This window comes from Quercus robur, chromosome 4 (assembly GCF_932294415.1).
Source record: "Quercus robur chromosome 4, dhQueRobu3.1, whole genome shotgun sequence".
Classification (NCBI taxonomy): domain Eukaryota; kingdom Viridiplantae; phylum Streptophyta; class Magnoliopsida; order Fagales; family Fagaceae; genus Quercus; species Quercus robur.
In genome coordinates this window covers 17880170-17893682 of record NC_065537.1, presented here as the reverse complement: position 1 = coordinate 17893682, position 13513 = coordinate 17880170, and the positions used below count along the sequence as shown (strand labels likewise).

Sequence of the window (13513 nt, the reverse complement as noted above, 5' to 3'; positions counted from 1 at the left end):
AGGGATGAAATCTTTTGTTAATACTAGGAGCTGATAGTCATATTCAGTTTTCTGCTAAATAGGATTCTTAAAATCAGATCCTGATGGTGAAGGGGGCTTAAGACTGTCCTGACTAGTGCTGTCTTCTTCTTGGTCAGCAACTGAGTCTTGTTTGGCTGTGTAACAAGGGGTACTAACCTGAGATTGGTCTTTGACACCTTGAAACTGTGGACCTAAGTCTCTTCTAGACGTAGGAGCTCGTGTTCTAGACGAACTATACTGGGATGCAGGTCTATCTTTTAAAAGGATAGTTGGCTGCCTAAAGGGTTGGCGTAGATCAATGGATCTAGACCTGTGGTGTAGATCTATGGGAGATCTGGGTGCATCATAATCTAAGGGTGACCTAAACCTAGACTGATCAAAGCTCAGTCTAACCGTTCCATTGGCTAGCTGCTGGATGATATCTAGATCTGGATTCCTAACAGGGTTCTGGACCTGTAAAGGATAATTTTCATTTTCTAAAGTCCATTGTGCTGGGAATGTTATTTCAGACCATTTCAGGGTCTTGGGTACCTAAACAGTGGATCTAACATCCGAGGTTTGGATAAGAGTAGTTTCTCCTGGCTTTCTCTTATCGAATGCTTGAATGGACATGTTGGTTCTCATGCACTTATAATACACCCTGTATATAAGAGCAATCTGTCTGGTACCATGTAACACAAGGTTTCCATGGGTTTTGTTGTTGAGAGTGAGGACCTTCAAAATGTGAGGGTCGTCAAGTGCAACTGTGAGGTTTAGGTAACAGTCGAAGTGAACTAGATTCTATGGTTCCTAGGAGACTATCATTAAACCTGATGAGGCGGGTGTCTCTAAGGACCATAAGGATTGAGTTGTTCAACCCTTCTCTGATCAATGGTTTTACTCCAACTTGGACAAGTCCTATATGGAAGAATTTATGATCTTTTTCCCTGTGAGCTTTTACGGCTGCAGGGAACAACAAATAACAGGTTTCATATTCCTTGTTAATGCTGTAGACTTATTCTATAGTCCTAACATGGTAGTCCGTTCTAAAAGACTTTTTTAAGGACCATGATGATGACTTATAGACCTGGGTTGTGGGAACTTTGGGTATGTTCCAATCTCCTAACTTCTGATCTAGATCTGAAAGCTGGTACGACTCCGAGTTGATTGTTCCATCTTCTTGTGGAATGTCAGGAGGGTTTGTACTGCTAGATCTAATGGAAGTGGAAGAGTCACTCCTTCTAAACATCCTATTTATCATTCTGGATTACAAGCCTAAGAAATCAATTACAACCTAGACTACCTTTATCTTCCAATTTTTGGATCTAACCTTAGATCTGAAACAAGGAGTGTATGGATGCCTTCAGTAATATGTTACCAACTTACCGCCGCTCGAACGCCTTTTGTGGCGTTTGCTACTACTAATCGCCGCTATTCCCTATTATTGGTGCTGACAAACCCTATCGCTCACACCCTAACGCCTAACGCACTCCTTGCTAACGGCTCAACGGGCTTTACTGTTTGACGCAGGTTTACACCAACCTCGGTACTCTAGACTTATTGGGCAGCAAACGGACACAAAACCGGGCTTACTCCTAGGCACGAAGTTGCACTACCTTATGTCAAAGATTTCCATGAAAAGAACATTCCTACCAAAGCCAGACCTATCCAAATGAGTCAAGAACTTATGGATACTTGCAAGGCAGAAATAGAAGATCTTCTTAAGAAAGGAATTATCAGAAATTCTAGGTCACCATGGTCTTGTCCAGCCTTTTATGTCCAAAAAAATGCTGAGATAGAGAGAGGTGTTCCTCGACTTGTCATCAATTACAAGCCCCTTAACAAAGTCTTAGAGTGGATTAGGTACCCTATCCCCAACAAAAGAGACTTAGTTAACAGGCTTAGTAAAGCAGTGGTTTTCAGTAAGTTCGACATGAAGAGTGGTTTTTGGCAGATACAAATCAGAGAGTCTGATAGGTACAAGACAGCCTTTACCACACCCTTTGGTCATTACGAATGGAATGTAATGCCCTTTGGTCTCAAGAATGCACCTTCTGAATTCCAAAACATCATGAATGAGATTTTTAATCCATTCTCCAGTCATACCATTGTATACATTGATGATGTACTCATCTTCTCAGAATCCCTAGACAAACATTGGAACCATCTTAGAACATTCTTCCAAACCATCAAAAGAAATGGTCTTGTTGTCTCGGCTCCAAAAATTAAGCTTTTCCAAACAAATGTACGATTCTTAGGCTTTGATATAAGACACGGTGTCATCAAACCCATAGATAGAGCCATACAGTTTGCTGAAAAGTTTCCTGATGAGATCCTTGAAAAGACCCAGCTCCAAAGGTTCTTAGGATCCCTCAATTACATTTCTGATTTCTATCAAAACCTTAGGCAACAATGCAAGCCTCTTTTTGATAGACTGAGAACCAATCCTCCTCCTTGGACACCTAATCATACATTGGTTGTTCAACAGATCAAGAAATACGTCAAGATACTCCCTTGCCTTGGAATCCCCTCTGAAAATTCCTTCAAGATAGTCCAGACAGATGCCTCTAACATTGGTTATGGTGGCATTCTCCTTCAGCGTGCTAGTCCCACTTCCCCTGAACAAATTGTCTGTTTTCATTCAGGAATTTGGACTCCCACTCAACTAAATTATAGTACTATTAAAAAGGAGATTTTATCTATAGTACTATGCATTTCAAAGTTCCAAAGTGACCTTTTAAATCAAAAGTTTTTAATAAGAATTGATTGTAAATCTGCAAAACATGTTTTAGAAAAAGATGTTCAAAACATTGCATCAAAACAGATTTTTGCACGTTGGCAAGCCATTCTTTCAGTTTTTGATTTTGACATTGAATTCATAGCAGGAGCTCAGAACAGTATCCCTGACTTCCTAACCCGTGAATTTTTGCAGAATCCAGCACAAAATGACCGGGAAGAAACCCGTACAACCTCAAACCCCCAAATTGCCTAAACAGCAAACCACTAGGAGTACCAGTCAGGCACAGAACCCTGGCCCTTTAGTACCCTTTTCCAGTTCTCCTAAAGTCTCACCTGTGTCACCATCCATTGTTGCCAATCGTTATTTGGTCTCTACGATCCCGAAACCAAATTACCATAGGCCCCAAGGACAACACAGTTACAGTTCTGCTTTAGCCACACTTCCTCCCAAAGCAACTTTAGCTCCATACAAATTTGAAGAACCCTTTGGTCCGATCGTGTCTAAGCAATCTTCATATACTCTCCCTCCCAGAACAGGCAGAGCTTCTTATATCAAGAAACCTTTTGTTCAGCATATCTCTTATATTGAGCCACACTTAGCTCATATAACGGATCCACTGGCACTAGCAATGGAAGTATTGCCTCCTGAATGGCATTTCCTTCCTAAAAGCCCAGAAAAGAGCATCAAATTCTATAAAGGCTTCATTCCAAGGCTTAATTCCTAGGAATACCTCAGAGGCTTAGTTTTACAACTTCCTCACTCAGACCTCCTCTCTCCCAGAGCTCTTTTACTTTGTACTCTGAAATACTTTGTAATCAGAATGGCTCTCTTCTCTCCCCTAGTTTACACTTGTACTAGAACTACACTTGTAACCTATTTATGCTTCCGCCCCCAGTGCCCTCTGAACGGCACCTTTCTTTTGTAGCTTACCCCATTTGGTATCAGAGCCAAGTTGTGGCCGATCGTAAGTGTTTGTAAGTTACTGTAATTATTTTGATTTTCAATCAAGTTGGCCGGTGATACCGCCATAGTTATCCATTATTTTATGGTTATACATTACTTTGAAGTATGTTATCTCTAACAAACATTATTTTGTTTTACATCTATTTTCTGATAGCACTTCCACTCCCATATGTTGCATTTTATATATATATAAATCTTCTATGGCCCCAAACTGTTATTATATAGGCTAGTAAAAAAAAAAAACTGTTTTTATATTATCTTTTATCATTGTTGGTCGGGACCTTGTTTCATGCAACATTTCGGCACACTAGTATCTCGCCAAATGTCATTTAATTCAACATCTACGGTGGGCTCCTAATATTCTTATTCTAATGAATATTACTGATTCCTAAAATTTCTTAATTTTTTTAGAAACCAACTTATTCCATGGTTTATAGCTTATCATGTATATCATCCGAAATATGTTGTGTTCAATAAAATCTTAAGGGTTAACAAAATATTGCTTAGTGTTTGGAGGAGAACTACTCTACTATTTTTTTTTTTTAAAGTAAATGAGATATTTAAAATTGTACAAATTATTATGTAATTAAATTTATGAGTTACATTATGAAACTTTGGGAGAGAGTAATTGAACATAAGTTAAGATATGAAACAACTAAATAATTAATTTGGTTTTATGTCTGAGCGATCTACAATGTAAGCTATTTTCTTACCCATCTAATCAAGATATTTTTTTTTGAGAAAAAGGTAAGAGAGGCTTTATTAAATAGAGAAAGACTCTTGACAAAATTACATCGCAAAATCACCCTGGAATACAACATCCATCTAATCAAGATATTTATATGTTTTTTATTGACTTAGAAAAAATATATGATAGGGTTTGTAGAGAGGTTATGTGGTGAGTTTTGGGAAAAAAATGTTTCCTCTAAAATATATTATATTGATTAAAGATATGTATGATAGAATTATAACTAGTGTAAGAATAAGTGGATGCATTATACATAGGTTTCCTATAATTAGGTTTACATCAAGGATTAATATTAAGCATATATCATGAGCTCATTAAGTAAATTCAAGAGGAAGTCCTTGGTAACTTCTATGAAAAATAAAATTATATATTAGTTTTTACACAGTGGCCCCCCTAGGAAAATAGTCTGGCTTCGCAACTAGACGGAGCTATTAGACTTGTTGGTCAAGACATACCAAAAAGCGAGAGCTTTCGATAAAGAGATTAAAAATGAAGTGAATCATAGGAAAAGAGCATGTGGATGAAGTAGAGAAGCGCATTAGGAGTATTGTACGATCCTATAATACCTATTAAGTTATAAAAATAAATTTTTAATTAAGGCTGCTATAATACCATTTATACTCCATGGTATTGAATATTAATTCATAAAAGAAGAATAGGTTAAATGAGAATTTTAAGGTGGATAAGTGGGAATTCAAGGAAAAATAGAATTTGAAATAAGGGAATTCGCTTAAAGATAGGGTAGCCTCTATTGATGAAAGGATGAGAAAGAGTCGCCAAAAATGTTTTGATAAAAGAGCGTTTAATGCACGAGTGGCAAAGAGTATGATGATTCAAGTTAAAGGAAAAATAATAGCGTTTAATGCATCAGTGGTAAAGAGTAAGATAATTCAAGTTAAAGGAAAAATATATAATAAAGGAAGACGAAAAATAATATTTATATATTAGTAAAAAAAAAAAAAAAAAAGACATGTCAATGAATGATGTAACTGAGAGTATGACTTTGGATATAATATGATAAAGTAAAAGGATAAATGTGTTTGACCATGATTAGTCTATTGAGAATTTATAATCGACTTCACAATTTTGGGACTAAGGTTTGGTTGTTATTGTTATAAAGTAATAGTCGAATGATTAAATTTAACCTTTCAATATTAGCATAATCATGTATATAGAACAAATTATTTGCATATTCCTGAAGCCATAATGATCAGATGGAGGAAAACCAATATATAGCTGATTCACAAAACCTAGAGTTATTTAGCATCAAGGTTTATGCACCACCACATTATTATTTTCACATAATATTTTTTTTATGGTTTATTTGCATATAATTTAAGGTCTTTACTAAGGTGGCCTCTAGACTAATATTTATATCCTTTATGGCCCCATATTGAGAGTATATATTTCTTTCTCCCCTCATCGTTGGTCAAGAAACTCAAGACCTCGTCTCACGCTAAAAAATTTCGGCACATCAATCTTACACGCACATGGTTTTAATATTCAACAAGTGGTTGGTTGTATGGATATCTTTTTGATTTTTGAGTGGTGAGAGTGACCGAGCATGATTGAAGCTGCACACCAAATTATGAAATGATATTTCTCCCTTTTTTTTTTTTCCTCTTACACATTTTTATGAATGTAATTAAGAAATATCTGACTTTTTTTTTAATTTTTTTACCATACTTAATATATTATTACATTGGAATGTAAAATTCATGACATTTCCAAGTGAAAATTGGAAAGGTCCAAAGATCACATGCTCTCATTTGACAATCTTGACTAATTAAAAACGAGGTTGAAAAGGTCACTACGTTGCAATTGTTGTATTCTTATAAATACGAGGTACGAAGTTTCGTAGCAATAGCCATATAGTACTCAAACCAATTATTTAAACCCTGAAATAATTAAATAATTAAGCTAAACTTTATATTTTCATTCTTTTTTTCTGGTTGGATAAACAGAAATTAACCCAACATCAATCTTTTTCACCATTTTATATTTTATTATTTTATAATAGTGTAATACAACTAGTTTTATCCTCTTTACTATCTCTTAAAAATGAGTTAAAAAAAAAAATTATGACTACACTTTCTTTAACCCTTATTATATAACGTTTTTTAACCTGACTTTCAATTACTTAGCTAAGGTCACTTTAAAAGTCCTTAGTAGAAACCAGCTTATCTACGATTAATTCCCAAGACGCATTAATTGTGATATTTTGAACCAAACAGGAAGTGAGACCCCGTAACATTAGCTCAAGGTCCGGTGGAAATGGACAATTAAAGAGAATGTCATCACACAGTGGGACCCACTTGAATTTGAGATTTGAGATTGGCTGATTCAGGTTCCAACTCTTGAAATGTTTCTAATCTAATCTAAACTCGTTGAATTTCACAGAGAAGTTCGAAGAAAAAGACAAAGAAGCAAAGGACCCCATGACTTTCTCCTCCAGGCCCCTCCCACACGTGTAATGTTAGGATTAATTGCTGATATGATTTGATACAAATTGAAATAATATTATTTTTATTTTTATCGTATTTTTATTGTACATACAAATCATAGCAGATCATGTTAAAAGTTTATGAAAAAATTCATGAAAAATATTGTATCTTTAGATTTATAGTCGCTTAACTCGTTGTTAATAGAAAGAGATTAAATTTTGTAAGGATGTGGTGTAAAACCTATGTTTTACCCTTTCAATTCAAATATGCTACATAATCTTAACACATATTTAAAAATAAGCACAACTACATTCAATCAATTCTAATATCTATATATAAATCCAACCAAATTGAGAATTTATTGAGATGTTATTAAGTGTGGTAAGATGTATTAAATTTCAAGTAAAATGTTAATATAATAATTTCTTATTTGATGGTATAAAACAGAGATTTTACACCTCGTCGTTATGAAATTCGAACTCTAATAGAAAAATCTCATGAGACCCTCTCACGGAGCACTTATTTTATGTAAAGAGGAGCTATCAGCCATACATTTGTGAGGTTCACATCCATGTGAGAGACGTAGTTCTGCGTCTAACTGTTACATAAAATAATAAATATTACGAAAGAGTAAGATAATATTTTAATAATATATTAGACTGTACATTTCAATAGGCTGGCAGTGATTATTTGGATCCTCATTGGATCCAAATCATCATGCCACGTAGGCAAGTTCCTTACCACACACTCTCTCTCTCCCTCATATATTCATGCCATGTCAGATATTTGTGATGCCATTTTGACCCACCATACTTACACGGAATTACCAGTTGACTCACCCCAAATTTTGTTACTTTATTTATACCCCAACTAGCCCCCCTTGTTTAAGATCTCAGAATTGAGAAAAACTCCCACACCTTGAGCTCCTTCACATACTGGTTCTCTCTCCTCTTTGTCTCTCTTTCTCTGTGTGATAAAATGAGCAACATAAGCATGGTAGAGGCAAATTTGCCACCAGGATTTAGGTTCCATCCAAGAGATGAAGAACTCGTATGTGAGTACTTGATGAAGAAGGTGACAAACTGTGACCCCTCTCTTATGATTGAAGTTGACCTCAACAGGTGTGAACCTTGGGATATTCCTGGTGAGTCCTGTAAACACCATCTTCAAATTTTACTCATCATCTTCTTCATATTTATGACCATGGTCATGTTCATCATCTTCTTAGTCTGATTTGTCTGTACTTTTTTTTGCAAAGTCATATCATTGTCATATGTGAAAATATTCTTGTTTCTTATCCAATACCTTGCGTATATTTAAAAAAAAAAAAAAAAAAGGATATTCCTGTATATACTAAGCGTATACACCATAAGCATATATACACTTAATATATGGAAGAGAAAGAGGGTATTTTTATATTTTGTTGGTTAGCTGGGGAAGGAAAGAAAAATGGTATTGTTATTTCCAGCTCTCTTTTGTTTTGCTTGAAAATGTGATGGGAATTTTTCCTCCTTTGGTTGTGGGTGAGTTTGATAGCAACCGGACTGGCCACAAATAGACACCATTATATGGTGGTCTACTTGCTCCATATACGTGGTCGAAAAAGATTGTAGCAAACCACGACTAATTGTCTAGCTAGCTTGGTATGACAAAACTTGTCATGATATTTTCTTTAACAAAGATTGATGGTAAATGAACAATGTTCTCTTATATGTATAAGTCATACAGCCGTCTGAATAGTGTTTTCTAGGGAATCTAGTTTGCATGGATTGTCAAAGCCAACATGAAAACCACTAGCTACATGACTGATTAGACCACAGGACTAGTTATGTTTCGACCAGTGGAAAATGTCATAACATTGTGCTATCATGGAGAAAATGAGAAATCCTAATATTTTCATCAGGGAGATGAATAAATTGGTGTAATTTGATAGTTTCAGAGCATGTGGCTTTCAAATGATCCATAATATCCATATTTGTTTGAAAAACAAAAGTTAAAATTATTGTCAATTTTAATACAAAAACCTTGCAAATTGATATAATGGTCAATTTGATTGATATCATCACATTAACAATATATAATAAATAAATTTCTTATGTACTCTTTTGTCTTATGTTTAGAAATTGATAAATCAGTTTATAGTGCCTTAAACATTACTCAGTTGGTTTTATTTTTTCCTTTATATTTAAGTTTTTGCTAGGTCAAACTGACAGCTTGTGCTTCATTTATTTGGTGTACCCTTTTCAAACTCAAGAGTTTTATTTTCCAAATTAGGCTAGTTACTTCTTCTAAGTATATTGACATATTGATCACCTTATTCACTTAAGAAGTAATATTAGAGATTTTGCTGCTCAAGGATCTTTGTCAAGTTGACAAAACTGTCATAAAAATCAAAGGAAGAATACTTTGTAAATTTCTCTACTAAAACATACCACTCCTTTTTTCTTTTTTCTTTTCAAAATTACAGAATTGTAAATACATTTATACATGCAAGTGAATTTACAAATTTCTGATCAATTATAAAAATGGTTAATTTTTTGACATGATTATTTCTTATTATATGTCTCTAATATATAATTCATTTTTGCATTTTTCGTATATATTAATCTATTAGTCTATTAATCTAATACAATAAAAACAATATTATCTTTTTTAAAGATAATAAGTTTTAACCATGTAGTTTGATCAATACAATTATACAACTACATGATTAGAGAATTGACTAAGTACTTAAGTTTAGTTTACCATGGCACAAAGAAAAGTCATTCAAAACAGTGTCTTTTTTGACCAATCTCCTAGGTAGATATGTGAGCACTCCTTTGAAGGCCAATAGAATCTCAAATATCTCTAGAGCAAACTCACTCATCATCATCAATGCCCTATCTAGTTTTTCCAAAATAAACCAAAAAATTTCCTATTCGTAGCTTTTTGAAGAAGTTGACAATCTTGGAACTGTCTCAACTAAAAGTGGTGGCACTGATTGAAACAATAATACAAGCACAAAGTCATCAAATCCCTTATTGTTTTTAGAATACATTGCAACCATACGCGTGTAGATACTTGTAATTCGGATTGGAAGGAAGTGAATTTTTCTTTCTTGCTCTTACCAAATCCAATAAGGCTTGTCACTATCATCTCTCAACTATTGGAATCTCCTTAGTTTTCAAACATTTAGTTCTTCTTCTAAGTCACAGTGTGACAAATGTTTTCAGCTACACAATAATATTAATTAAACTTAATCACTCACATATGCCATATGCGTGTAAGACAAGCAACTTTTCTTTGACTTGGCTTATTACCAGTATTACGTTCATAATTCTCTATTTATGGGGTAGATAATGACTACTCAACCGCATAATAATTGGATAATTGTTAGCTAATTGCCACAGATGATACTGTTGGTGCCATATTGTGCCTTGCAACGTGCTAATTATTGTAATCCTTTTAAATTTTTATGTGATGGAACATTTGATAGTAACATCTCCAGATTAATTTGAATTTTTGGTCCATGCCAATTTAATACATGAATATAATTAATATAACTTCAAACAATGATAATAATAATAATAATTTTGTAGTGTTACATGCCTTCAAATTCAACTTTTTTAAGGGATATGAAATCAAACTTATGTACAACTTTTAAAATTAAAAAAGAAAAAAGAAAAAAAAAAGGTTGAATAGTCCCCTTTTACCTAACTTAGCTTACTTTTGGATAGAGTTAAAACTGAATTTTCAGCTGCGTCTAGCGTTTTTTCGTGGGTCCTGTGAACAGCTGTGTACTATTCATGAGACCTACAAGTACTTTATTTAGAAGAAAAAAAACACTTAATTGGGTCTCATGATACTATTTATACATTTAAAAATTATTTTGCTACATTGTTTTCAGTTTTCAGCAATAAGCGGTATCCAAACAGACCCTTAATATTTAAGTCAAATACAACAATAACAACAACAAAGTCTTTCATTTAAGTAAATTAAGTTATCTCAAAGGGGCTGGAGATATACAGTTAGGAATTGAAAGGAAATTAATATATAATTTTTAGCACTGTGGTTAATGGTGGAGACATGAAAGCCACAGTTTGCTAGAAAGTTTAAAAAAGAAAAAGAAATCTACTGATTTTGCTGTACTTGTTGGAAGTGACTGATTATAATCTTGTTGCTTTTGGTCATAAAGAAAATTGATTGTATCATGACAAGTCTATTAACAATGTCACCATATATTTTTATGGATTTGGTAGAAACGGCTTGTGTGGGAGGAAAAGACTGGTACTTCTACACTCAGCGTGATAGAAAATATGCAACTGGGTTGAGAACAAACAGAGCTACTGCCTCAGGCTACTGGAAAGCCACAGGGAAGGACAGGTCAGTCTTTCGCAAGGGTTCCCTTGTTGGGATGAGAAAAACTTTGGTGTTCTATCAAGGAAGAGCACCCAAAGGAAGAAAAACTGAGTGGGTCATGCATGAATTCAGGCTTGAAGGACCACTTGGTCCTCCTAAGATTTCGTCTCCCAAGGTACCTTTCAATATGTTCTCCCTCTGGTTGATTTTCTCTATTTTATTTGCGAAAAAAAGAAAAGGAAAAAAAAAAATGTATATGGTCACTTTTAAAAAGCTTGAGTAGTTTAATTTTAGACTTATGAATGTATTTGTGTTTTAATATTACATATTTTGTTTACTGTCAGTCTCACACTAGAAGAAAAATAACAGGGTAAATGAATCATTGTCCTAGTAGTTTATGTATATGATAGTGTGATTTTCAAGAGTGATGTTATAAAATTACAAATTTTATTACATAAATTTTAAAAAAACTAAGATGTCGATTTTTACATATTATGTGTGACTCTAATCACATAAGCTGTTATTATGTCAATTTACAAATAATTTATAATAAAATAAATTGATAGTGCCCTTAACGGTTTCAATTTTTAATTGCAAAAACTTGTAGGTCAAATTTTTGACAAACTATCACTTCTGAATGACATGTCTACCCTTTTTTCGTACATAATTTTTTTCTAGTTTTTCCAGAAGTCACGGGGCAAGTTGTAGTTTACAAACATTTTTTCCTGATATGAAATATTGAAATCCTTGACTTTATTAGAAAAATTTTTCTCTATTCCGAAACCTTATTTGTCTTATTTGCACCGATTAATTAGTATGTAAATATTTAAATCATAATGGGTAGCTGACCTAAGAAAATCCTTCTTATTATTATATTTAAGCATATGATGTAAGTCTATATGCTAGTTTATTGTTCTTGGTCTAGTGCATATAACTTTGATTTTCAATCAATGGCTAGTGGAGATAAATATAATTAACAAGTTAGCTGACGGTAATGAAATCCAAGTCAAGAATATATAAAATTGACTTTACAAATCAACTAGGGGATATAGGCCAACCAACTACTTGTTGTATATACATCCACAATTCTTCCTCATTTGTCTGCTTCATTCATTCCATATGAGACAATGTATTCTGAAAACCTATTAATTATAACATGCATCACCATCTACTCTTGTTTCAATCTTCATTTAATTGGGTCAATTTTTTGTTTTGTTTGGTTTGGGACAAAATCTAAGTACATCTTGTATCTTAATCTTTAAGTTAATTAATTAAATTCAACTATGTATTTGCATCCACCAATGAATCACAAAATTGAATTGATATGTTCTTAAAAAAAAAAAAGAAGAAGAAGATAAAACTATGTTCCTAAATTTTGGTCTCTTCTTTCATGAGTCTAAAAGCTTCAGCATATTAATGTTACACATTTTTTGTTGGTATGCACAGGAGGATTGGGTGTTGTGTAGGGTGTTCTACAAAAATAGAGAAGTTGCTGCCAAACCTAGCATGGGAAATTGCTATGATGACACGGGCTCTTCAACTCTCCCAGCATTAATGGACTCTTACATCAATTTTGACCAACCTAAAACCCATGCAGATGAGTTTGAGCAAGTGCCCTGCTTCTCCATTTTCAACCAAAACCAACCCAGCCCATATTTCACACAGATGACCAACATGGAACCAAACCTACCCACCACCAAGATTAACACTGAAACCACTTTTAAGGGAATACCAAACAATATTGGTACTTATTTAGACCCTTTCTCTTGTGACAACAAGGTACTAAAGGCTGTTCTGAGTCAACTCAGCAGCACGGATAACAATCCTAAAATGAAAGGGTCACCAAGCTTAGGAGAAGGAAGTTCTGAGAGCTACTTATCTGAAGTGGGCATGCCCAACATTTGGAGCCATTACTGATTTTTGGCTTCCAGCATTGTTGTAAAGAGATTGTAGCGAGTATTAATATATATTTAAGTTTTCCATTGTTAGCATTATGCAACTATAGGGATAGTATTTTTCTCTTAACCGGTTTGGAACCAGTTTGGAGTAAGGTTTCTCCAACCCACTATATATGCCAACTCAAATGAGCACCTATGTGTACTTTTGTAGTCACATGATTTATTAAATGATTATGTGATTTGTTTAAATGATTTAATGAATCATGTGATTAAATACATGTGTATGTTCCTATGAATTATCACGTATCTCCTCCCGTTTGATTAATTGACTTCTTGATGGCATCAATTTTAACTTTATTGGGTTAAATATATATTATGAAAT

The 13513-nt window shown here is 33.9% G+C and overlaps 1 protein-coding gene across 1 annotated transcript; it reads left to right on the top strand.

Moving 5' to 3' along the window:
• The first annotated feature begins 7774 nt into the window (after positions 1–7774).
• On the top strand, positions 7775–13380 carry LOC126720720 (NAC domain-containing protein 21/22-like). Its single transcript, XM_050423487.1, has 3 exons — positions 7775–8039; positions 11134–11408; positions 12680–13380. Exons 1-3 carry the CDS (start codon positions 7874–7876, stop codon positions 13148–13150), a joined length of 912 nt encoding a protein of 303 aa, XP_050279444.1. The 5' UTR covers positions 7775–7873; the 3' UTR covers positions 13151–13380.
• Positions 13381–13513: the final 133 nt, after the last annotated feature.

Coding starts and splice junctions, on each gene's coding strand:
- LOC126720720 (XM_050423487.1), top strand. CDS start 7,874: ATGAGCAACATAAGCATGGTAGAGGCAAATTTGCCACCAGGATTTAGG. Junction 8,040..11,133: donor TGAACCTTGGGATATTCCTG/GTGAGTCCTGTA, acceptor TGGATTTGGTAG/AAACGGCTTGTGTGGGAGGA. Junction 11,409..12,679: donor CTAAGATTTCGTCTCCCAAG/GTACCTTTCAAT, acceptor TGGTATGCACAG/GAGGATTGGGTGTTGTGTAG.